At 44.4% G+C, this 24,666-nt stretch overlaps 1 protein-coding gene across 2 annotated transcripts in view; it reads right to left on the bottom strand.

Annotated features, from left to right (window-relative positions):
- The window catches only part of STK39 (serine/threonine kinase 39), a 274,586-nt gene extending 250,126 nt beyond the window's left edge, over positions 1-24,460 (bottom strand). Inside the window, exon 1 of one of the 2 annotated variants that reach the window (XM_079783234.1) lies at positions 23,691-24,460. In XM_079783234.1, the coding sequence (XP_079639360.1) occupies positions 23,691-23,955 (265 nt within the window). In that variant the 5' untranslated portion in view covers positions 23,956-24,460. Of the gene's footprint in view, positions 1-23,341; positions 23,660-23,690 lie in introns of those variants that run through there. The other variant, XM_079783235.1, reaches the window with a different exon arrangement.
- Between the last annotated feature and the right edge of the window lie 206 nt (positions 24,461-24,666).

Here is a 24,666-nt window from a genome sequence, read left to right as displayed (position 1 = left end):
ACAAGTAAACACAGGGAGGTGTAAAGTCAGACCTTCAGCCAGCTCCCAGATGCTCTGGTCTTTCTGAAAAACAGACTCATCACTCTCCCCATCCTCTTCCTGGAGTTCTGAGAAGCATGGTTTCACTTTCCCAACATGCAAGACCTTCCTTAACCGACACCGAGCCTCGACTACCTACCAGGGGATTCCAGGGTGTTACAGGAGTGTTTAGAGAGTGATGTGTTTGTATGATTTTTTTTTCTTTTAAATGTTTAATAGTCTGGTATTTGGGCTGAACATTTTAATCAGGTTTCAATGTTGGGAAGGCCATGAGCAAAGCCCTACAATTTTCTCTCTTCTATAATGAAATGTATCTGGGTTCACTGCCAGAATTCTGTGTTCTTTACAGTTGTCAACACGTTAGCATTAATGTTAATAACTTTTTTAAACCACACAATGTCCCATCATTGACTCAGGTAGATGACAGAGGGCTGCTGCTTTAGGCAACTGCTTATCGATTAAATTCTTAGGGTACTTTGTATGCTAGAGAAGAAAGGCTGAGAGGTCGGATAGCAGAGGACATTTTAAAAGATTCCTCATCCTCTCACATAATTTCCAGAGCCATTTCTACCAATGCAGTAGCATTCGTTTATTCTGAGGACTCATAAAAATTGGTTTGGAATATAGGCACTTCTGTCCATGGATCTTCCATTTGTCAAATGTTTAAATCTGTGCCTAAGTTATCATGAGATTAATGCTTTTTAACAATACAAGAGAAACCTGTTAAAACATTAGTTATATATGTAGAAAGTTATCACTGAAATAAAAGGCTTATAGGGAGAAATGGTATCTATCTTAATGACCATATAATAGGTTTACTGAATGACAGTGAATTCTCTGAGTCAGCGAATACTCAATCATCTATACCAGTGGTCGACAAACTCATTAGTCAACAGAGCGGCAAACCACTGATCTATACCAATGGAAGGGTAGACTGTTGTGGAAAATACAGGTAAAAACAGCCTTAATATAGTGACAATTCTGTATGTAAAACAGGCATAACTGAACCCACGTTACTGGGTTGTTATGAGGATCAAATGAACTATGAAAAGCTTTAGCCCAGGGGTTGACACGTAATAGCTCCTCAATGCTAAATGTTACCATTATAATCATCATCATCATTATTATTTGTTATGCATTATATTATCCTATAAGGTCGACATGACGGTCCTAATTTTGATGATGAAATGCAATGCAGCACATTGAGGCCAAGAAACTGGCTCGCTCACAAAGCCGGTAAATGATGCCAAAGGAATCCAAGCCCAGGTCAGCCTGATGTGCAAGTTTCAGCTCCAACTGCCACGTGATGCTGCCTTAAAAATAGGGACCCTTCTTCTAGAAATTAACTCCTTGCCCTGATAGCTTTCGAATCCTAAAGGCAGATCAGACAGCAAAAGCAGAGGCGGCAAAGGGAGCCAGGAAAAGGGCAGGCGCTTTGCAACCAGACGTCACTGGGTTCAGACCCAGCTGTGTGACCTTCAAAAGACTATGTGAAAGCCCAAGTCTGCCTCCTAATTTGTAGAACTGGGATAATCATGCCAGTCCTGGCAGGAATGAGGTAAGGATGAGACACAGAGTATGTAAAATACTTAGTCCAGTCCCTGGCACACAGCGAGTGCTCCAAAAATCTGTACCAGAATCATCCTGTCGGCTTGAATCACCTTTACATGTCCTCAAATCTTCGTGGCATAGAGGGGAAAAAAAAACCCTCCCAGAATTTTAATTCTCAACTTTTTTCCCCCAAAGACTACTATATCTCAAGAGATGTAATAAAATTCTTCCCCAGGAGTCAAATAACTTTTATTGCCAATAATTTTTTTGAATCATAAATAACTTTACACACATACATCATTTGCCTCTATACACATAAAAATGATAAATAGTTATGTATGATATATATATAATCTTTTTTACACACTCTTTGGCACTTCCAAAGGGAAAAAGACAAGAGTATAATGAAAATTAAAACTAAATAGAAAAGAATGGGAAATTCTTACATAACAAGAAAACTCACTTTCCTGGAGCACCATCAAGCTACAAAGTGATTAAAGCTACCAGCTCGCTACACGTACACACATATACCGGCATTAAAAGAAAGGGGGTGGGGGATAAACAAGGAGACATATAGCCCAAAGGAAAAATGACTAACTTTTTCTTTAATTCTGGTAATCAGATAAACATTCAAATCTATAATAAGACAACATGCAACAAAATGTACTGTATTATTTCACAAAATAAAGCACATTTATAAACGCACTCTAAGCCAGGCGCTAGGTCACTTTCAACTCCCCTCCGAAGCAATCAAATAGAGATTAACATGCCTATCAGCTAAGATCAGGCTGTCAAAATGAAAGCTTTAAATTACACATGTCCTTACCACGGCTAATTAAAATATATTTTTCTCCTAAATAATAAAGGGCATTGCACAGACTTTAATAAAACAATATTTAATTTTGCTTATGTGCTAACGGGCATTTTTAAGCAGATTAAAGCATGGAATTCAAGGCCACCCGAAGAAACCTTCCAAACTGAAGTAAGACCACGTCTTTCTTTTACCCAACAAAAATTCCTACGAAACGATAATCAAAACCTTTTCGTAAACAGGAGCTTAACGGCTGCCTCTCAAATCAGATTACATTTCATGTGATCTGAAACCAAACTAAAACAGTATTTTATGAGCATGGTTCTCATTTTTTAAAATAACAGGAGGACTGCCCTTTGAGATGCTGAGAGACACAGACACCAAAGGGCTCAGGAATGCAAGTCACTGAATCTTGCCCTGGCCGGTGCTGCTCAGTGGTCAGAGCATCAGCCCAAACACAGAAGGGTCGAGGGTTTGATTCCCAGTCAAGGGGACATACCTAGGTTGCAGGTTCAAACGCTGGCCCTGGTCAGGAGGCATCTAATCGATGTGTTTCTCTCACATCCATGTTTCTTTCTTTCTCTCTCTCTCTCTCTCTCTCTCTCTCTCTTTCTCTCTCTCTCTCTTTTCTTCCCTCCCTCTCTCTCCCCACCTCCCTTCCACTCTCTCTAAAAATCAATGGAAAAATATCCTCAGGTGAGGAGTAACAAAAAAAGTCAGTGAATCATTCAACCCACTAGCCATTATTTTGAAAGAGAAGTAGACTGGGGTTGAAGAGGGAGAACAGGAAAAAAGGGGGTACACTTGACCATGATCCTCAGGAAGAAAACAAAGCATCCAAGAGAAATCTTGCAGAGAAATATTAACAATGAAGTGCCAAACACCTACTAAAATTAGGGAGGGCCTGATACTCCTCCCAACATATATGGAGAAGATACATGTGGGATAATGAACCTATTCACATAGGAAAATGAGTTGTCCCAGCAGTATGGTTCCAGGTATTTTTCAGAACCTCACTGTCATTATATAAACTGAATGAACTGTTTCACAGGACTTGCAAGTCCAGCAGAAAGGCACGACCATATTTCATAATCCAGGCATCGGTATTTCAGAACTGAAGACGTTTTACAACTGAGCTGGGGCACAAGTTTTCCCAACTTACACTCCACGTGGAAAAGGGGAGGATGCTTCCCAGGGAAGTGTTTACTGACTTTAAAGGATGAACGGCTTTTGGAGCACATCATAGGAATACATCATAGGAATACATATTTTCAACAAAGTACATTATTCAGGATTATACTCTGAATAGGTTCCTTGCCTAAGGGTAACACTGGGTTCCTCACCTAAGGGTAATGCATAAATACTAACTGTAGGACCTACCACAACACCCAAGTCCCCTTCCCAGGCAAGAGCTTTCCCTGTTACCCCCTATCAACCTTATAGGAAGAGAGCACCTGGACTTAGCGAGCAATCCATTGGTTGGCAGGTGTCCCATACCGGGGACCCTAGTAAAAACCGGATTCTCAATCTTTGGGATTAAAGTTGTGATTATTAATAAAGCCATCAGCAGCTATAGCAATGGCTAAAAGAGAAAGAAGAAGAAGAGGGCCATAAGGGCCCTGAATGAGCTAAAATTCTGACTCGGCAGAAACAACAGGCTAGAAAGAGATGAACAAAAGCGTCTGCTAAGTCACACCCAGGTCAGAGGGCCGAGAAGTGAGGTGCTGCTGAGGCCGTGTCCACTTCCAGGGTGCGTGAGAAAACTGCTGATGGCAATTTCTGAAAACCTGGATGCTCAGGATTTCCTGGGCTGCTGCAAAATCTGGGATTAAGGATGAGATTCCTGTCTCCTGGTCCCATATCTATCTTTATAAGAAACTAGAGGCCCAGCGCACGATTCAATCGTGCGGGTAGGGTCCCTAGGCCTAGCCTCCTGTGATCAGGGCCATCTTCTGCCTGTTCGCCAGTCCCCAGGCCCAATGCTGCCTCCGCCGCCGCCACTGAGCTGCCAGGCTGTTGGGATCACCAGCTCATCCCCAGCCGCTGCCGCTGCTGCTGGGACTTGAGGCGCTGACGAAGGCGAGCATGGCAGGGGATCCGGGTGCGGACAACCGGCTCCCCGCCTCCAATGGCAGCGGAGCTGGGTGTCCAGGGTGTCCGAGGCAGCCCCCCTCAGCGGCCACCAATCCAGCCGTTGGGGGGGGGGGAGGCGGGAGTCCCGCGCCTCTCAATGGCCGGATATGCCACCCTGAGTCCCGCCCCCCAGCCTCCCACCGCCCAATCGTGGGCGTAGCGGAGTGATGGTTATTTGCATATTGCCTTTTTATTATGAAGGATTAGATAGGATAGAGGCCTGGTGCACGGGTGGGGGCCAGCTGGTTTGCCCTGAAGGGTGTTCCGGATCAGGGTGGGGGTTCCCTTGGGGCATGGGGCGGCCTGTGTGAGGGGCCTATGGTGGTTTGCAGGCTGGCCACGCCCCCATGGCGACCCAAGCGGAGGTCCTGGTATCTGGGATTTATTTATCTTCTATAATTGAAACTTTGTAGCCTTAAGCGGAGGCCTGGGCTGGCCAAGGTGTGTGGAAAGCTTGGCTTCCTCCATCACCGAGGAAACCCAAGTCTCCCTCCTGCTCTCTCTGTGACCACAGCCATCTTGGTTGGGTTAATTTGCATACTCGCTCCTGATTGGCTTGTGGGTGTGGCTTGTGGGTGTAGCGGAGTGATGGTTAATTTGCATATTACTCTTTTATTAGATTGGATGCTCTATTACTTGTGGGTAATTTCAGTGAGTCCCTGGTCCTTGTAGCCAAATTTGTTTCCTTCTATACTCTGGACTTTTCCCCAATTCAAAAAATATTTTCATATATTTGTACATAGTATTAAATGTCATGACATTTCATATTTTGGGTCCATAAAATGATGCAACTTTCATTTCCTAAACTCAGATGGCAATTTTTATTTTCTCCAATCCACCACCACCCCACCCCATCTACCCTTTTCTCCTCACACTCTTAGATATATTAGGTCTGGGTCAAGTAGTAAATAAGGCTAAATGCCTTCTAAGTCTAATTCCCTTCTACCTTTAGGGCAAAAATGGGAACGACTAAGAAGGTAATTAATTAGCAAAGTAATTGGAGGTAATTTTCACAGTATCCATCAAAAGTACAAATGCAATGCCATCTGTCCATGCAATCCTCCCTCTGGATACCATCTCACACAAATGTGGAAACTGGAGGCAACCAATAAGTTAATCAATAAATTATTAAAATACATTCACAGAATAGAAGTGAACCCAGAATTGAAATAAATTGGCATATTTTTTAATGAGGTGTATCTATGAGAAATGACCTAGAATGATAGCTGTGAATATTTGTAATGTGTACATTTTACTACAAATATATTCAGAAAATGCACAGAAGTAAAATATACATATAATATATATATATGTGTGTATATATATATACACATATATATATATATATAATTTTGTAGAAGCAAAGTTTATAGAATAGTATGCCTAGCTACCACATTACATGTAAAACAATTATATTTTGAAAAAATCTGTGTATTAGGTATGCACAGAAAAACATCTGGAAGGATACACACCAAAATGAAGGGAATCTCTGGGAAATAGAAATTGAGGGTTTTTATTTTCACCTACTTGATGCAAAAGTATTTATTGTATCTCTATAGTTTAAAAACTTCATTAATAAAAGAAGACTAATCATGCCAATAGCAATGTTGTTCAAAATGCTATGAAATACTTGACATTTAAAAGACCAAAAAAAAATCATCAATCAGATTATCAAATTAAATTCATAGAGATTCACTTTTCCCACATTCCCATGAAATCAAAACTAGTTCTATAAAAAGAGATCACATATTTAACAAGCCCAGAAAATTCTCATCTTTATGTTTAGTATGAAAGGTCAGTGTGAAATCTAGAAGTCATTTCTGAGGTCAAATGCACCCACAAACAATGAGAAAGTTACTCTTAACTTCCCTCTATCCCAGAACTTCCACTCAGCAAAGTACCAAATATCACAATAAGGTAATCCATGGCACCCAGAGGACAAAAGGCAAAGGATAACAGGTACATCTAAGAAGTACTAAACTGTAACATAGGTGTTAAGATTAGTTTATAAATGTACTCTGGGATTCTGCAAACATTTAAGTGTAAGAAAAATACACATACATACTCTGTCCAGAAATGATAAAGTATGCTAGATGCTCAGTGTGCACCAAATTCTCAAGAAACAAATCACTTTTGCCAAACAAATTAAATGTGAAAGTGCTGGGAATGCTAAAAAAAAAAAAAAAAAAGTATCAATTTCTAAAAATACCAATTTACTTTTTCTTTAAAAAGAAAAAAAAGTCCTGTCCTATTTTAAATTACACTCTTATACCAAAATTCACACAGTATGTAGCCCTGGGTGATGAGGTAACTAGTGATCCCCACCCCCTTTTTACTCCTCTGTATTATATAAATTTTCTATAATGATCATTTACATTACTTGTATAATATTTAGGAAGTTTAAAATAAATCAGGTTGGAGTTGTTGTTGGGTTGGTTTTTTTTTTCCTTCTGTTTTTTGTTTTTAGTGTTGTTTTTTTAATAACTCAGAGGTCTAGGTAACGTTCTTGTCTCATTCTTCCCTACATGAGAAAGAAATGTTGGCTAACCACAGAAAGGGCACTCCACAATTCTAACCTATGCACAGATCTGTCTTCCTTGTTGAAATAAAGGGAGAGTCACAGCTTTTAAATCTGTAAATTTCCAAAGATAACAATACTCTTCCCACATCTAAAAGCATATGTTTTATCAGGGCTTTTACCAGAAACTTTGCAACTAAATAAATGGCATATTTGCACATCTCCTGCCCTTCTATTTCTTCCAGTAGTATGTGATAAACTAAAGAAAAATGGGCATATTCTGTCAATAAATATTAGGCTGGCAATTCTTTTTTTAAAAACTGACCAAATACCTAGTAGTGAAATGTTGCTGGATTGACTTCAAAGTAATGAAATGTTCACAGCTGTCTAAGCACCAATCTACCCAAAAACTGATGCATAGATGTTATTTCTAGGGCTGTGATAACTCTACTTCACTAACTTCTAGGTGGCAGGAGAAATAATCAGATATGCATGCAAACAATCTATATATTTAATGTGTTGTTGGGGTTTAAGAAGGTCAATCTGCAGTAAAACACCTCAAAGCTAAAAAGGACTAGCATTACACACACACACACACACACACACACACACACACCTGCACCCTTCAAATGTCACATTAGAATCAACATCTTTAGATTTTTTAACAAGTTAACATTTTTAAAGTCACTTTTCGAGTGAAAATCACTCTGATGGATAGTGCACACGACAAATTAGTTTATGAAACCTACAATCAACCACACTACAGCAATCAAGGGAAAGATCATTGGACATTTAGCTCCCCCATCACAAGTAAAAACCAAAAGTTCAATGAGCGACTAAGAATGTGTATGCATCCTCCTTGAGCTAAATAAGGCTGCTGTGGTAGTGAGCTGGCAAAGATGGCCATAAGAATTCTTCCCATCCCTGTTCAGTGTCCCTTTGCCATGTGATCCCACCACTCCTCCCAACAAGTGGGAATCCATTTCCCTTGAATCTGAGCTGGCCTTGGGATGGCTCTAACCAACTGAATGAGGCAGAGGGGCACTGTGTGACTATGAAGCCTGGGCCCCATGAGTCCTTGCAGCTTCGCTCCAGCTATCTTGGAACACTGCTTACAAACAAGGAATAAACTACAGGCGAGCCTCCTTGACAATGAGGAATCAGTGGAAAGATAGGGTCAACCAACAGCCAGCACCAACCACCATGCACACAAGTAAGACCATCTTAAAATAGGCCCCGCCCCCAGCCCAGCTAGCCAAGGACTTGCCCTAAGTGAGGCCGGCACAACTGGCCAGCCAAGCCAAGCCAAGCCCAAATTGCCAACCCACATAATTGTAAGCAAATAAATGGGTGGTTTGTTACACAGCTATACTGTCCACAGCTGATACGGAGAGCATCAGAACCCATACTCAGAGAAAGGAGGCTTTCAGGATGTCAGAGGCACCCTTGAAGGCAAAGCTTCAAATGAGGTACCCACCTCAACAAAATACTGCCACTAAAACTCTCTGAGGGGGGAAATTAATTGCCCCTATTTGCCTTGACCCCTTGCTGAACCACTGAATTTTTTAACTTGGACATGTCCCTGAGTTCTTCTTCTCTTCCTACTCCTGTTCAGGTCTGAGGCAATGGGCTAATCTTTGTCTTTCATATCCCGTCTTGTTTCTGGCTTACAGATCTGATTTTGGAATCCTATCCCCCATGCTGTTCCTCATCCTCTTAGTCTACCACCAGCTTTTGCTTTTGCTTTTGCTGTCTCTACCTCTAGACAAACAGCTCATTGTCATCTACAAACATCAGTCCTGCATAATCTCATTACTTCAATGAAGTAGTGATGCTGAATCTATTAAAAATAAGTGTAAACAACACTGACTTTAAACAACTAACAGCACTGTTCAGGCTAGGGTCATTTTGTAATGTTGAGTAATTATTCCAGGAAAGCCACAACTGCTTAAAACATTTCTGGAAGCATCTGAAGAGCAAATTAATGTCACATTAGAAAATCAGTCCCATTTCTTCACAGGAGGGCTGATAGAAATGGGTAATTTTTCAACTTTAAAATAAAATGTAACTATAAAGTATAAGTGGACTCTCTCCCACCAGGTCCTTTTGAAGGAAAGAATACTTCTTTATATATAACTAGAGGCCTGGTGCATGAAATTCGTGCACGGGAGGAGGGGGGGTTCCCTCAGCCTGGCCTGCACCCTCGGAATCGGGCCTAAACCGGCAGTCAGACATCCCTCTTGCAATCCAGGACCATTGGCTCCTAACCACTCACCTGCCTGCCTGCCTGCCTGCTTGATCACCCCTAACCACCTCTGCCTGCCAGCCTGATGCCCCTAACTGCTCCCTTGCTGGCCTGATTGCCCCTAACCGCCTCTGCCTGCCAACCTGATCGTCCCTAACTGCCTCTGCCTGCTGGCCTGATCACCCCCAAACTGCTCTCCCCTGCTGGCCTGATTGCCCCCCAACTGCTCCCCTGCCACCCTGATTGCCCCCAACTCCTCCCCTGCCAGCCTGATCTCCCCCCAACTGTTCCCCTGCCGGCCTGATCGCCCCCTAACTGCCCTCCCCTGCTGGCCTGATCGCTCCTAACTGCTCTCCCCTGCCAGCCTGATCGTCCCAACTGCCTCTGCCTCAGCTCCTGCCACCGTGGCTTTGCTGGAAGGATGTCTGGAAGATGTCCAGAAGATGTCTAGTCTAATTAGCATATTACCCTTTCATTAGTATAGATAACTTGTGATACAGTAAGTTTTAAAGTCAGTCATCCTTCATAAAGATCACGCTTCATATTTTTGTCATTCTCTTACTTCCAAGTAGCTCCAAGAGACAAAGAAATATTTAATTTTTAAACAACAACATACAACTGAAAACAATTCACTCTTAACCTGGGAAACTAAATGAGCTATCACCTAAAAGCACAGCAGGACAACTGCCTGGTTGTAACTTTTACCTATTCTTTAAAAAAAAAACAATGTTGTTATTGATTTTTAAAGAAAGAGGAAGGGAGAGGGAACAAGATAGAAATAGCTATGAGAGAGAAATATTGATCGGCTGCCTTCTGCACACCCCCTAGTGGGAATCAAGCCTGCAATGGGAGCATGTGCCCTGATAGGGAATCGAACCCTGACCTCCCGGTGCACAGGACAACACTCAGTCCACTGAACCATACTGGCCAGGCAACTTTTACCTATTCTAGTGACTGCACATCAGCTATCCCCCTTTACCTTTAAAACTATTTAAGCAAATATATAAGCTACAAAGCTGCCTATATTTCTAATGGGCATTAAAGAACAGGACATGAAATTATAGCCCTTAAAAAAGTCTTGCTGCTTCTATGGAAACAGGAAGATGGCTATGGATAAACTGGGAGGCTCATTATCTCTTAGCCTGAGAGACTGTCACTTTTTAAACAACCGATGAATATTTATTTTAGTAAAGACAAATAACCTAGCTCCAATCTTGCCTTATGCCAAAAACAGTAAGTTTGTCCTAATGATCACAACTTGAAACTACACAGAAACACTTCTCCCAGCCCTATCTCAGCCACCCACATGCCCAGGAAAGATGCCATATTAAAAATGTTTCCACGTCAACCCTTGATGAAGGTCAGGCACTGGGTTTAGGGCTCCAGAAACTTGAAAGGGCATCTACAAGGAAAAATAAGAAAGGATTACAGAGTAAAACATTCTCTTTCACAGCCCCAGTCACCCACGGCCGCTAAATGTGAGAAAGTAGAGACTGTTCCTGAATTGCCCCAAATTAAATCCAGTTAATCTCCCTACACAGATTTTTTTTTTTTCATCCCTCAGTTATTAATTCCCTTTCCTAACAAAGCAGGTATCCTGCCCAAACAGTGATTGCTGAGTTTGAATTTCTATTAAGGTACTGACTTAATATGAGATGTTTTATTTACTTTGTGATATATAGCTTGGGCTAAACCATTCATCTTTTAAGTACTCAAACACCAACATGTTTTAAACTCAAAGGAAGGAAAGAACCATGATTCAAACACATGGTTTAAGTGATATACGTATTACTTTTTCGAAGTAGAGTTAATTTCACAACGTTTTTGAAATTTCATTTTTTTAAAAACCCTCGTCAGTTCCTTCTACACAGCACCACAGAGGATAAACTAAAGTGATTCTGTCTACCATATCCAACCCCAAGACTCTTTAGGGATTTCTTAAGAAAATATAACATTTTGATACTTCTGACAATACCAGATTTCATTTGGGAGGAGTCTCTTGTGTTTACTGTAATCACAGTACCCCAGAATGAGTTAAGTGGGTAAGATAAAAACTCATGCTTCGTAACTATCTTCCTACGTCAACAGGGGTGTCTGTTTCACCACACACAGAAAGGATTGACTGTTCTTCTGAAAATATGAATCAATTGGCTTTCAAACGGAGCTCAGAGTGAAAACGAAAGATGATTTTTTTAATCAGGTTAGCACGGCCTGACCTCTTTTTGCACTTCTAGGTCAGTGGCCCTGCCTTCGCGTATCATCAGGAGGTGGCCTCTGGCCACTCAGAGCCGCCACGGTGACGTTTAGTCCGCTCGGGAACGTTTCTGAGAAAGGACCACCAGGCGCTGTCTAACAGAACGCTCTGTGGGGACAGAAACAGTCTGTATCTGCACTACCCAATAAAGTACCTTGTAGAGTAATGAGAATTACAGACTTAAAAGGAAATAAGTAACATACAGCTCCTCGGTGCAGTGGCCACATTTGCCTATTGAGCACTTGAAATGTAGCTACTGCAACTGAGGAACTGTATTTTATTTAATTATTTTAAAGAGTTTATTTTTTAAGGCAGTTTTAGGTTCACAGCAAAACTGAAACTAGAGATTTCCCATACATCCCCTCCCCCCACATATGCATAGCCCCCCCATTATCAACATCCCACACACAGAGCAGTACATTTGTCACAAGTGATGAACCTACACCAACATACCATTATCACCCAAAGTCCACAGTTTACTAGTACACTGGGGTTCACGCATGTACATTCTATGGGTTTAGACAAATGTATAATGACGTATCCATTATTACCGTACTTTCCTGCGTATAAGACGACTTTTTAACACAGGAAAATCTTCTTAAAAGTCAGGGGTCTTATACGCCGGAAAATACGGTATAATATCACAGAGTAGTTTCACTGCCCTAAACATACTCTGTGCTCTGCCTACTCACCCCTCTCCCCTCCCCACATTTATTTAATTTTAATTAACTTAAATTTAAATAGCTACATGTGGCCAGTGACTACCGCACTGGACAGCGTGGAACTAGACCGTCTGATAGGAATGCTGTTGCCACTCTGACTGTGGAAAGTTATCAGCCTGGCAGAAGGGATCTGGCTCCAGCAATGATCAGCCGAGGCTCATCTACTTCACGTGCTTTCTTCACTCTCAACTTGCTGCTCCTCAGCCTTTTACTTTCACACACACACACACCCACTCCTTTTCCGCACTGACAGATTATAACCATAGATTAAAAATACAGTATTGTAACAAACCACACAAAAGATGAAGCTTGGAATGAAGCTATTTTATGTTTATATACCACCTGGTTTACATGTTAAATAAACATGCCCTGGTGAAGGAAATATATATATATATATAATTTTAGTATGTCTAAATGAGTAAATAAGACATTTACTATGATATCTACACAGTAAATATATTCCCAGAGAGATATATTTTTAGCTTTATTAAAATGGTAGTTATAAAATTCACCGAGTCGATACTTTTCTAACTTCTTCCTTCCCACCAGTGAGAACTCAATGTGGTCTAAGTAGAAGAAAATAGTGGACTAGGTAGGAATCATGGGCCTGAGAAGATTCTAAGGATTTCTGGACAACAGACAAATTACTTCAAGTTAGAATGTTAGGGTCTTCAGTTGTAAAGCAAAGGAGCAGGAATGGATTTTCTCTTCAGTCCCTTCCAAAATTAAATTTCAGTATCCCTCTATGTTCTATGCCATTCCTCACCTAGGAGCTGACTTAGAAAAGCCAGCACAGACCACTCATTCCTTCCTCCAAGCACTCTCTTCCCCTGCTTTCTAGAGTCACCCCACAATTAAGCCAAGGGGATGGTGACACTGCCAATGGAAGGAAGTTAGGAAGGAAGGAAGGAAGGAAGGAAGGAAGGAAGGAAGGAAGGAAGGAAGGAAGGAAGGAAGGAAGGAAGGAAGTTAGAAGGAAGGAAGGAAGGAAGGAAGGAAGGAAGGAAGGAAGGAAGGAAGGAAGGAAGGAAGTTAGGGAGGAAGGGAGGAAGGGAGGAAGGGAGGAAGGGAGGAAGGGAGTGAGGGAGGGAGGGCCTGCCATAGAGAAGGAGGAAGGGAGAATGAACAAACCAGAAAATTCAAATTAAAATGTAAGCAATACAAGATAGGTCAATAGGCACTAATCCAAAAAATATAATACTTTTTCAACCCCCAAACTAAACAGGCCAGGAACAAAAGCAATTGGAACACCCCTGTTACAAACCCTGGCACAAACTGATGCTACCAGTTCAAAACAAGATCACAAATTCTTCTAGGACGTCAACCATCAATAGAGTGATTGTGAGAAGTCTCAGAATTGTCACAAGTCACTGGCTTCAAAATACACCCCATATGAAGATCTCTCATTCATATGAGAGAAAGCCATCAAACCTACTCACCACACCAGTTCTTCTGGTAACCAGCTCTACTAGTGCCTAAAGGTTGGGAAACCTGAACCCTATAAATGTCACCAAAATATTTATTTTCACCTAACGGAAGAACTGAATGAGCACCCCCAGTACCAGGCCTCTGAGCATTATAATAAATGCCACTTACTTAGAAGTTTGAAAATAAAACTATCTTAAAATGATGTTTTCCCATAGCTCAAAATATACAATCAGCTTAAAAGGTCAATTCATCTCACTCTTCAATATCCAAGAAGTTTCTTAAAGCTAAGCCAGCCTTTCTTCTCAAATAACTGTTTGGCAAGTGAGAAGAAACATGAAATATGTCAGCATTTACTCACATCAGATTCCAAAGTGTTTATCTAAATCAATTCTAGAGCTAAAGCACTGCCAATCCATTCTCTAAAGAACTGCCATTTCTCCTTGGCTTCCCAGTTAAGCCAAATGTAAAATGCCTTTTTAATCAATATATTGATTTCTTATTTAGTAGCAAAAACTTGACCAATGGATAGCAGATCTGAGAAAAGAAACACTTGAAACACTTGAATTACTTCAACCATCTTGGAGTTGTTTTGGTATAATTTCAACAAAGCTGTCCTTGGGCGAAGGGGCAGAGCGATGTAAAATCTCACATGATTACATGGAGGATTCTATTGAAATAGGAAAATAAGTTTCCCCAAAAAAGTAAACCATAAAGGAATTGCAACACCTATTAGATTGGTTTTCACTTAAAAAGACCCAGTTCTATGGTTTAGCATGTACCACGCATATCCTATCACCCTTGGTCATTTGTCATTTACAAAAATGCAACCCCTGCCATCATACCCTGTGAAAATCACTTGTCCTGATAGTCTGCTCCTGAGTTTCACCGGTACCCCTGATCTTCTCCAGCAGTCCTGATTTCTACCCAACAAGGGCCCCCCAGACTTCCTCACGGTTGTTATATATAAATACATACACAAAAGCGAAGGCATGGGGCTACTTAAAAAAGGACAGCTCTGCCTTAACTGGTTTGGCTCGGTGGATAGAGCTTTGGCCTGTGGACTGAAAGGTCCCAGGTTCGATTCTGGTCAAGGGCATGTACCTTGGTTGTGGGCACATCCCCAGTAGGAGGTGTGCAGGAGGCAGCTAATCGATGTTTCTCTCTCATCGATGTTCCTAACTCTCTATCCCTCTCCCTTCCTCTCTGTTAAAAAAAAAAAAATCAATAAAATAAAGAAAGAAAGGACAGCTCTATAGGCGGACAGCTCTGAGGTGGTGGTGGTGGTGGTGGTGGTGGTGGTGAAAAGAAAAGAGAGAGAGAACTCAGAGACATGGACAATAGTGTGGTGATTGCAGAGGTGGAGGTGGAAGAGGGCACAGAGGGGATACATGGTGATGGAAAAAGTAAAATAAATGAATGAATGCTGATTTGGTGGGGGTGGGGTGGCAGGGAGCTCGGCTCCTTTAATCCAGAGAGGCCACCTCACAGTCAGATGACCTCCGGAAAGCCAGGCCTCTGCCTGCCTGCCTGCCTGCCTGCACAGCACAGGCAGGTGGAAGCACTCAAAGTGCTTACTCTTGATCTGGGTGGATTAATGAACTAATTTCTACAGAGCCCTTTAAGCTGATTGGCCCAAACGAAACTAAATCAGCATTATCGTTAGCCATGGACAAGATCAAATCTTCAGGAACCACAGAGACAAATTTTTAGAAGTCGGGCAATGTTCCTCTCCCACAATGAGGGAGGGAGGATTTGTCCCCAGAATTCAGACCAGGCGTCCTCAAACTACGGCCCGCGGGCCACATGCGGGTGTTTTTGCCGTTTTGTTTTTTGACTTCAAAATAAGATATGTGCAGTGTGCATAGGAATTTGTTCATAGTTTTTTTTTTAAACTATAGTCCGGCCCTCCAATGGTCTGAGGGACAGTGAACTGGCCCCCTGTTTAAAAAGTTTGAGGACCCCTGATTCAGACATTCATCCAGAAAACACTTATTGGACACTTAACATGGGGTGTGGAGCATGGAGGCAAGGGATGCCGTACTCAAGGAGGAATTAAGAATTAACATCTAGTGCCAGGATGGGCAAGCAGGCAAACAATTTTCATATACAGGGTGTCCCAAAAAATGTATATAGACTGTCAGACCTCAGAAGGAAGGTAGGGGAGGGTGAGGACAAGGGAGATAGATCAACCAAAGGACTTGTGTGCTTGCATATGAGCCTAACCAGTGATCACGGACAACAGGGGGATGGGGGCATGCATGTGGCGGGGTTTGGGATGGGAATGGGGGGGAGGGGTTGATGACAAATATGTGATACCTTAATCAATAAAGTAATTTAAAAAGTATATACACTTTAATAGCTGATAGCTCAATTTTGAAAATGAAATGTATTTTAATAAACAATGCCTTTATAATTATTCAGAGTATATGCATACCTTTTGGGGGGGACACTCTATAGTGTGAGCACTATCAGGGGGTGAAATATCCAACAGAGCAAGGGGCAGTGGCAAAGGAGGCTCAAGGGCAGAAGAAGTTTCTGTGAAGAGGGATCATTTACTCCCAGTCCTAAAAGGGAGCCACAATCAGAGTGTGTTCAACTTAAGAACACGTATCAAGTTACACGTTTACGATGCATACACTTTTCCACATGCATATTATACCTCAATAAAGGTGAGACAACTGGAGAGACAAAGCTCTGTGTTAAATAGATGAAGACGAAAGGGAAGGATAGTGGAATGGTCTTCCAAGCAGGAGAGCACTTACCCAGCAGAGGCTAGCAAAGCATGAAGCATTTCACAAACGGCCAAGGTTCCCACTGGCTGGGGGTCTGTGCTGAGAATGGCAATGACAAGGTATGATGGGAAAGGGAGGTCAGAGACAGTTCCCAAAAAGCCTTACACACTGGGCTTAGAGTTCATCTTGAGGATGATGGGAAAGCCACTCAAGGGGGTAACTGATAAAAAGTTTGGCACAGCAGCATCACTTTGGAGCCAGGCATACTAGAGCTGGAAGCATGAATGGAGACAAGAACCTGGTTAGGAAGTTATTACAATACTCCAAATAAGAACTGATAAGGGCCTGCACTAAACTGGGGATGGCCAAGAGGAAGAGTTAGAGGCAATGTTTCAAATATGCAAAATATTTAGGACTGATGACCAATGAGATGTGGGAGACAGAGGAAGATGGGAAAGTGGAGGATGACCATGTTTCTGTTTCGCGCCCGAGGGTCTTAAGAAAGGTGGAGAATGTTGAAGGAGTAGAACTAAGATTGAAGCACAAATGGAGAGACAGTGAGTTTGAGTATGAAGTTCTGTGGAATTCTATATAATAAGAGCGTAGTATGCAAATTGTCCCCTCGACCGGGAGTTGTCTGGGAGTTCGACCAGGGGGTGGGGCCGGCCAGGGGTAGGGAGGGAGTACCCAGCCGGCAGCCGCTAGGGACCCTACCAGTGCATGAATTTCATGCACTGGGCCTCTAGTATCTAAATAAAGACTTATAAAAGGAAGCCCGCACACCAACCCAACGATCAGGGAGACCCTTGGCATTGTGGGTGGTGGTGGAAGGTAGAGAAGTGGGCCCTGGGGCAGGGCCAGGCAGGAAAGGAGGAGAATGGACAGATGGTGCCAAGTCCCACAGAGAGAGGAGAAGGGAGGACTGCCCGTCCACTGGCTCTGGCCTCAGGCAGGTCATGGCGATTGTGGAGACGGCAATTTTGGTTTCTTAGCAAAGGGCAGAAGCCAGGTGGCTGTGGGCTGAGAAGTGAATGGGAGGTTCTTTCCAGGGCTCAGCTGTGAAAGGAAAGAAAGAGATAAAATAGTAGCTTGAGGAGGAAAGAGTAGTAAGAGTGTCTTGTTTTGTTCCCTTTTGTGGTTCCAGATAAGAGGGAGAGACTTGAGAATATTTATAAGCCAAGGGAAAAGCAGAGAGGGAAGGAAGGAGAAAGGGGAGCCACAGTGATGACTTTATCTGAAGACGAATGCCCGTCCTTTCCCTCACCGGGCCAGGGGATGTTTCTTTCAGTCAGCAGCATTTCCTGCCAGCATGGCAGCCTCCGAGGCGGGAGAAAAGTGCAGTCCTAGCAGGTTGTTCCGAGAGCCCACTCATGATGGGCTGGTCCTCCCAGCAACCTTCCCGCAGGATGCTCTCACCACTTGTCAGAGGGCCATTTGGCACCTACACCCAGGAGCCGGCCAAATCGCCAGGAGCTCCGCAGGCCGCTCCAGCTTCCTCCCACGGCTGAGGTGCAGAGGTGCCTGGGGAAGTCGGGCCCACCCAGAACGCCGCCTTCTCCGAGCCACACACCGGAAGGAGGAGAGTGCAGGCTCCCTCTTCCTCCCGCCTCCTCCCGGGTAGGACCTGAGCGCAGGAACCTCTTCAAGCCACTCCCAAGCCTTGCCAGAGACAGACCGTGTTCCCTCGTGATAGCCTGAATCTGATTAGCAGGTGCGGTTTATAGGAGTTACTGCGAAGACTGACTGAGCGCACTCACTGTGCCAGGCGCTATTCTAAGTGCTTTACATTCTCTCGGTCCTCACAACCCTATTTTTATCAGCTCCGTGTTACAAATGAGGAATCTGAATGCAGACACATCTAAGTAATTTGCTCAAGGTCTCAAGGCCAATGACTGCCATTGCCAAGATATGAAATAGACCAGGCCGTCTGACTCCAGAGCCCGCAATGTTTTAATTTACTCTCAAATACAATAAAAAAATGTAGCCTACAACAGACTATCCGAGTCAGGGAGAAAGTCATGTTACCAGTCACAAATCAAATGCATAAATAAAGTAAGTATGGCAGTAATTCTACCATAAGTTTCTTCTTACCCTAGAGATTTTTCGCACGTGGTAGTTTGAACAGTACATTCAAAAGAGCATTTTTGTTGTGAATGCAATTAATGCCACTGAACTATACACTTAGCAAATGGTCAAAATGGTAAACCCTATGTATATCTGCATATTTTACCACAATGATTTAAAAAATACAAAAAGGGTATTTCTAGATACATTTTTCTCTTTACAAAAAAAAAAAAAAAGTGAAATAATATGAAAATCAAAAGCCCTGTCTTAGGCCAAGCATCTCAAGCCTCTTTTAGTTAAAAATAAAAAAACATAATGCCACCCTGGTTGGGTGTCCCCTTTGGTTGGAGGGTCGTCCCGTACACCAAAAGGTTGCAGGTCTGATTCCTGGTTAAGGGCACATATCTAGGTTACAGGTTCAATCCCCGGTAGGGACACCGACAGGAGACAACTGTTCAATGTTTCTCTCTCACATCAATGTTTCTTTCTCTAAAATCAATACATAACATATCCTCGGGTGAAGATTTAAAATAAATAAATAAATAAAAACAGCCAAACTAACAAACTAGCAGCAGCAGCAAAGCAAGCGCAGTTTAAAGGACCGGGGAGCCACAGAATACACACTCGGTGCTGTGGCCCTCTGAGGTCCTTCAGAAACAACTGGGACCAGTATGGCTCCTACTGCTCTCAAGATCCCTCCAGAACATCTATAAAACCAGAGCCAAGCCCTACACCACAGAACTCCACAGAAACTCTGAGGGCGCAGAGCAAAGCAGGTCTCGTTTGGGGAAGGAAGGCTGTTGCCCCTTACAGAGTTGGCCATATGTCTATGGCCTGGGCCGGAGGAAAACACACCTGCAGGGTTATGCATAGCCTCAGAGGAGAGAATGGGACAAAGCACCCGGAGGCCCCCTCCTCAACGTATGGCTCGGAGCCTAGGAACCAAATTCTTTTTGTTTACTAGGATTGGAAATTCAGTAGGTGTTACTTGTAAATCATTCTGAATGACTATCCAGGACAAAAGTGAAACAACGCTGAGAAATCAAGTGCAAAACTACAGAATGGCTCATTCTGCAAAAAAAAAAATCTAAGAAAATCAAACATACTATGAGGCACAGGTGTATTTATGGTTTCTCTGAGGAAAATCAGCAAAGATAACAGCCCTTGTCAGGACTGTCTCGTTCAAACACAGAAACTGATACTGCAATGACTACCAGTCTTTGACAGCAAGGTTCCTTGAGGTTGTTCAATTCCATTAGGGATGCCCAAGTCAACATTTAGATGACTCACCTTATCTTCTTTGTTTAGCGAATCAAGGTGATAGAAGCAATATCGCCAACAAATTAACTTTTCAGTTGGCCTATCTTTGGGTACCCCTTATACTTCTAAAGAAGGAATTTGAAGTTGAGATGGGGGGAGAGGTGAGGAACAAAGATTAACGAGCCTGAAGAGTATACATAGGTTAGAAAGCCTCCGAAAAGCAGTCACTCGTACAGCAGACATAAATGTTTGAAATCTACAAAGACAAGAATACTAACGACTAAAAGAAAATTTAATAATTTCACAACACTGTTAACCCCTAAGTCAAAAGCTCCCTCCCACAGATTTTAATCATTTCTCGATTATGTAAAACTTTCTGACTAGATTACCCCTAAGAGCATTACAAATTCTCCATTGATCTTTTACCACACAAGAACAATACAACAAAGAGAAAACTTTATTTTTAGACTTGCAAAATCCTGTGTTTATTTTTCTAAAACAGAAGTCAAACAACTGAACCTGCTTTGTTTGGATGTGAGCAAACCTATTCTCTCCTAATCCTGGGGCCCCAACCTCTGCCCAGAAGGAAATGAAGAAAAAGTACGCTGTGCCACGCTGGAAAGTTCGAGCGAGCACCTTGGCTTTCTGCTCACGCACACCTGAGCCTCCTCCTGGTCACAGCTCACACTGCTGCAGCCCTATCAGATGTCATCTGCTGTATGGCAGGGAGAGGCAAAGGCTGTCCACCCACATTCATGCCCAGACTGGTTCAGTGTTTGAACTACTAACTTTTGCGTGTAATGTTTAAGCAAAAGGGCTTAACCACAGTTCACTCTTAATTACTGAACTAGCATTACACACCAAATGGAAATGGGTTTGCAATTCCCTATAAACATTACCCTTACAAAATCCTATTTCAACAATTTGATTTTTCAATAACATGTCCTCCATATCAGCCATCTCTTTTAGTTGCAAAATATGAGATAAAATTATTTATTTGTTTATTTTAGGATATATATATATATATATATATATGTGTGTGTGTGTGTGTGTGTGTGTGTGTGTGTGTATACACACACACACACACACACACATATTGATTTCAGAGAAGGGGAGGGATAGAGAGATAGAAACATCAATGATGAGAGAGAATCATTGATCAGCTGCTTCCTGAACACCGACTGGGGATCGAGCCGGCAACCTGGGCATGTGCCCCGACTGGGAATTGAACCATGACCTCCTGGTTCATAGGTCAATGCTCAACCACTGAGCCATGCCGGCTGGGCTAGAAGTTTTTTTAAAAAGTTTAGTTATTGATTTTTAGAGAGAACGAGAGAAACATCGATTTGTTGTTTCACTTATGTATGCATTCATTGGTTGCTTCTTGTATGTGCCCTGACTGGGGATCAAACCCACAATCTCTGTGTATCAGGATGACTCTCAAACCAACTGAGCTAGATAAATTTAAAATATTCAGAAGCGCTTCCCAGTGCGACAGTGAACAAATCAGGATAGAAGTGATGAGCAGGTGTTTCTGCTCTCAAATTCCTCAGGTAAATTTCTTTTCATTATTATTAAATTGACCAACCATAATTAGCAATGCTGTTACTGCAAGGCGAAAGAAGCCATGCAATTAACACCATCACTTAAATTAAACAAAAATAAGATTTTATTCCTTAGTCCACAAAACTGATTAACTAAAAGTCTTACATTTTCAAAAGACAAAGCTTGCATTTTAACCCTACTAATTAACAAAATAAGCACATAAGTTGGTTATAAGTAAATTCTGGTCCCAACCCTATGGGAACCTATGGGGTAGATAGCATCACCCAACTTTTATGGACCATCCCTACAAAGAGATAAATAAGACCACCCTTAAGTTCACAGATGATTAGGGGGGACAGCAACAGAAATACTAAAGCACCTGACAAACGCTTAGTCAGACTTCAAAATCTGGCTCAAATTCCACGGTCTTCTGTGGAATATTCTGCTTCCTTCTTTCAGCAGTCACTCCCTCCTTTGTGCTCTCCCAGTACTCACATCCCCACATCCTACAGAATCATTTACATGAAGACCTGAAGTCCCTGAGGGCGGGGACCATTTTTATTAATGTCTATACTGTGAGCACCTAGCACAATGCTTAAGACACAGTAGGCCCTCAGAGTCTGTAGAGAAAATAAAAACTGTGGAGTTACATGCTATGAGGTGTGTAAAAAGAGGAGCAGAAGAAGCGCAGTACCTGGCCTCAGCCACATGCGCTGTGCCTGCCTTGGAAGCTGAGGGCTTCACTCCCAAGATGGGAACTTAGAGAAGAGCCATGCAAAGGCAAGGAATGGAAGACCAGATGTGTCCTCGGACAGCTGACTAGTCCCGGTACAATTAATATAAGCAGAATATGGGAGGGGTAGGCAGTAAAACCGGAGATGAAAGGGCTTATATGCCGGTTCAAGGGATTTTCACTGAATACTCGAGGCTTTCAGACACCCTTTACGTTATTTAATCCAGGCAGTGACCAAGACTCTGCCCTTGAAAGCCTTTGGTCAAAAGTTATGAAAGGTCTGGGATTTCTTTTAAAGAATTTTATGTAGAGATGCCATTTTAGGTTATTTGAAGCTCTTATACCCTAGGTTAAATGTTCTGCCTATCATATTCTCATATATATATATATATATATATATATATATATGAATATGATAGGCAGAATATATATTACTATATATATAATTTCATTCTGCACTATGCTTCATTCACACTGTAGCAAGTGATAAAGGCCCGCTGAAGAATATTTTTAATGAAAAGCAAAAAAGCATTTAAGATAAATATTCTGAATTCCTTTTTCATCGCCGTCCTTAACTATCAAGATGTGGGATGGCAGCATCCCATCCCAGCACCGGTAAGGTTACTAGCTGAGGGCGCACTTGACCTAGAGGCTTCCCTGACTGGGTTTAACAAGCCTCTCCAACAGGATGACCCAATAGGGAAGGCTCTAAGTGAAGGGTCAACACAAATCTCCTGGCCCTTTACGTGCTTGGCCCAAGGAAAAGTAACTCCGGCTTCTGGCCGGTCGACTTTGCCAGGTTTTAAAAAAAAAAAGTAAGATAAAGTGATACTTGTGAGCCCACCAGAAGGCATCGAAGGCAGGGAGCAGATCACCGACAGCCTCGGGTTTCACCCTTGGAGCGCGGCCCTGTACCAGAAGAAAGCATCGCCCGGTGCAGGGCATCAGGCCAGGGCGCCTGCTTTCCCGGGCGGCCGGGCTGGACAGCAGGCGGCGCGGCGCGCCCCGGCACCGAGAGAGGCGGGTACCCAGGCGGCGCGGAGAGCCAGGTTGCACGGCGGGCTGGACCAGCGGCTGTCAGGGAGGGGAAGCCAGCATCCTCCCGGCCCTGAGTAAGAACCTGGGCCTCCGCGACTTCCACGCAGCCCAGATACCCAAGGCGAGAGGCTGCTGCTTAGGAGCAGAAGCGCGGAGCTTGGGGAGCAGAGGCGCGGCTGCGCCCGCAGAGTCCCCCGGGGCACGAGGTGGGGGCGCTGGCAGCGCAGGGCGGCGCCCCCGCAACCCCACCCCTCCCGCGGCTGCCTACCCGCGTGGCCACCGGCCACGGGCTGCGGCCCCGGCGCGCGGGTGGAGGGAGATGCGGCGACGTTGCCGGTCCCCGGCTCCTCCGCCCCGACGATCTGCGAGATAAAAGTTTGCAGCATGCGGCTGGTCTGCAGTGCGAGTCACATCCGCCGCGCCGCCTCCTGCAGCACCAGCGTTTAGAGACGAACAAATAAATTTAAAAAAAAAAAAAAAAAAACTGTTGAAGCCGGTAGGCCCCGAAGGCGGCCGCTCTGCCTCCCGGGCGTGCAGGCAGGCGAGCCCAGCATCCCGCGCCCCCTCCCGCCCCCGGCCGCGCCTCCCACCCGGCCCGCCGCGCCCGCCGCACTGACCGATAACCTCCTGCAGCTCGTACGCGTCCCTGCAGATGGGCCAGCCGACCGCCGCCGGGGCCGGGGCTGGGGCCGGGGCCGGGGCCGGAGCTGGAGCTGGGGCCGGGGCCGGGGCCGGGGCCGGGACCGCGGGCGCCGCCGGGGCCGGGGCCGGGGCCGGCGCTGCTGTCGCGGCCGCCGGGGACGCCGGGACCGCCGCCGCTGTCACCGGAGCCGCCTGCTGGGGCTGCTGGACGTGCACGGGCGAGCCGCTCGGCTCCGCCATGATGCTGCCGGAGGAGAGCAGGAGGACGCGCCGGTCGACGGACGACCTTCCACTTGAAACTTCCCTTTCCTCGTCGCCGACACCTCTCGGCCGGCGCACGCCCTCCCCGCCTGCCGCCGCCGCCGCCGCCGGAGCCAGCAACGAGGGGAGGGAGCGAGGGAGGCCGAGCCGGGCGGAGGGAGGAGGCAGCGCCGGCGGAGGCGGGGAGGGGAGGAGGCGGCGGCCGCCGCGCTCGCCGCGCGCCTCGAACCTCGTGCGCGCGGTTCTGTGCCTCCTCCGCCGGGGGAACCGCCGCCCCCACCCGCTCTGCTCGCGGCCGGGGAGGTTCCACCCACGGGGAGCGAGGCGGGTTTGTGTTTGCTTTCGGGGCTCGCGTCCCCCGTCCCCGGGTCTCCTGGCTTTCCCTGCGCCTTTGCCCGGACAGTCCGGCTCTCCAGAAGATGCCCCCTGGGGACCCAGAGGGTGAGGTGGGGCACCGCCGCCAGGTTCTCAGATCCAGCATGAAGTCTCCCCAACTGAATGAAACCTGAAGTTCATTTTCAAGTCAGCGAGTGAGACACCTACCTGCGGGCCGTTTGTAGGACGCCGGTTAAAAAATAACCAAAGTTGTAACTTTCCAACGCTTTACCTGCCAATATCACTTTCCCACCTTGCCTAATCTAATCGCGGCCCTTCTATTTTTTTTCTTAGTGAAACTTGATTCCCTAGGCC

Source organism: Cnephaeus nilssonii (genome assembly GCF_951640355.1).
Source record: "Cnephaeus nilssonii genome assembly, chromosome: 10".
Classification (NCBI taxonomy): domain Eukaryota; kingdom Metazoa; phylum Chordata; class Mammalia; order Chiroptera; family Vespertilionidae; genus Cnephaeus; species Cnephaeus nilssonii.
Note: the sequence above shows the minus strand (reverse complement) of the source record. Positions and strands in the feature narration are given on the sequence as shown.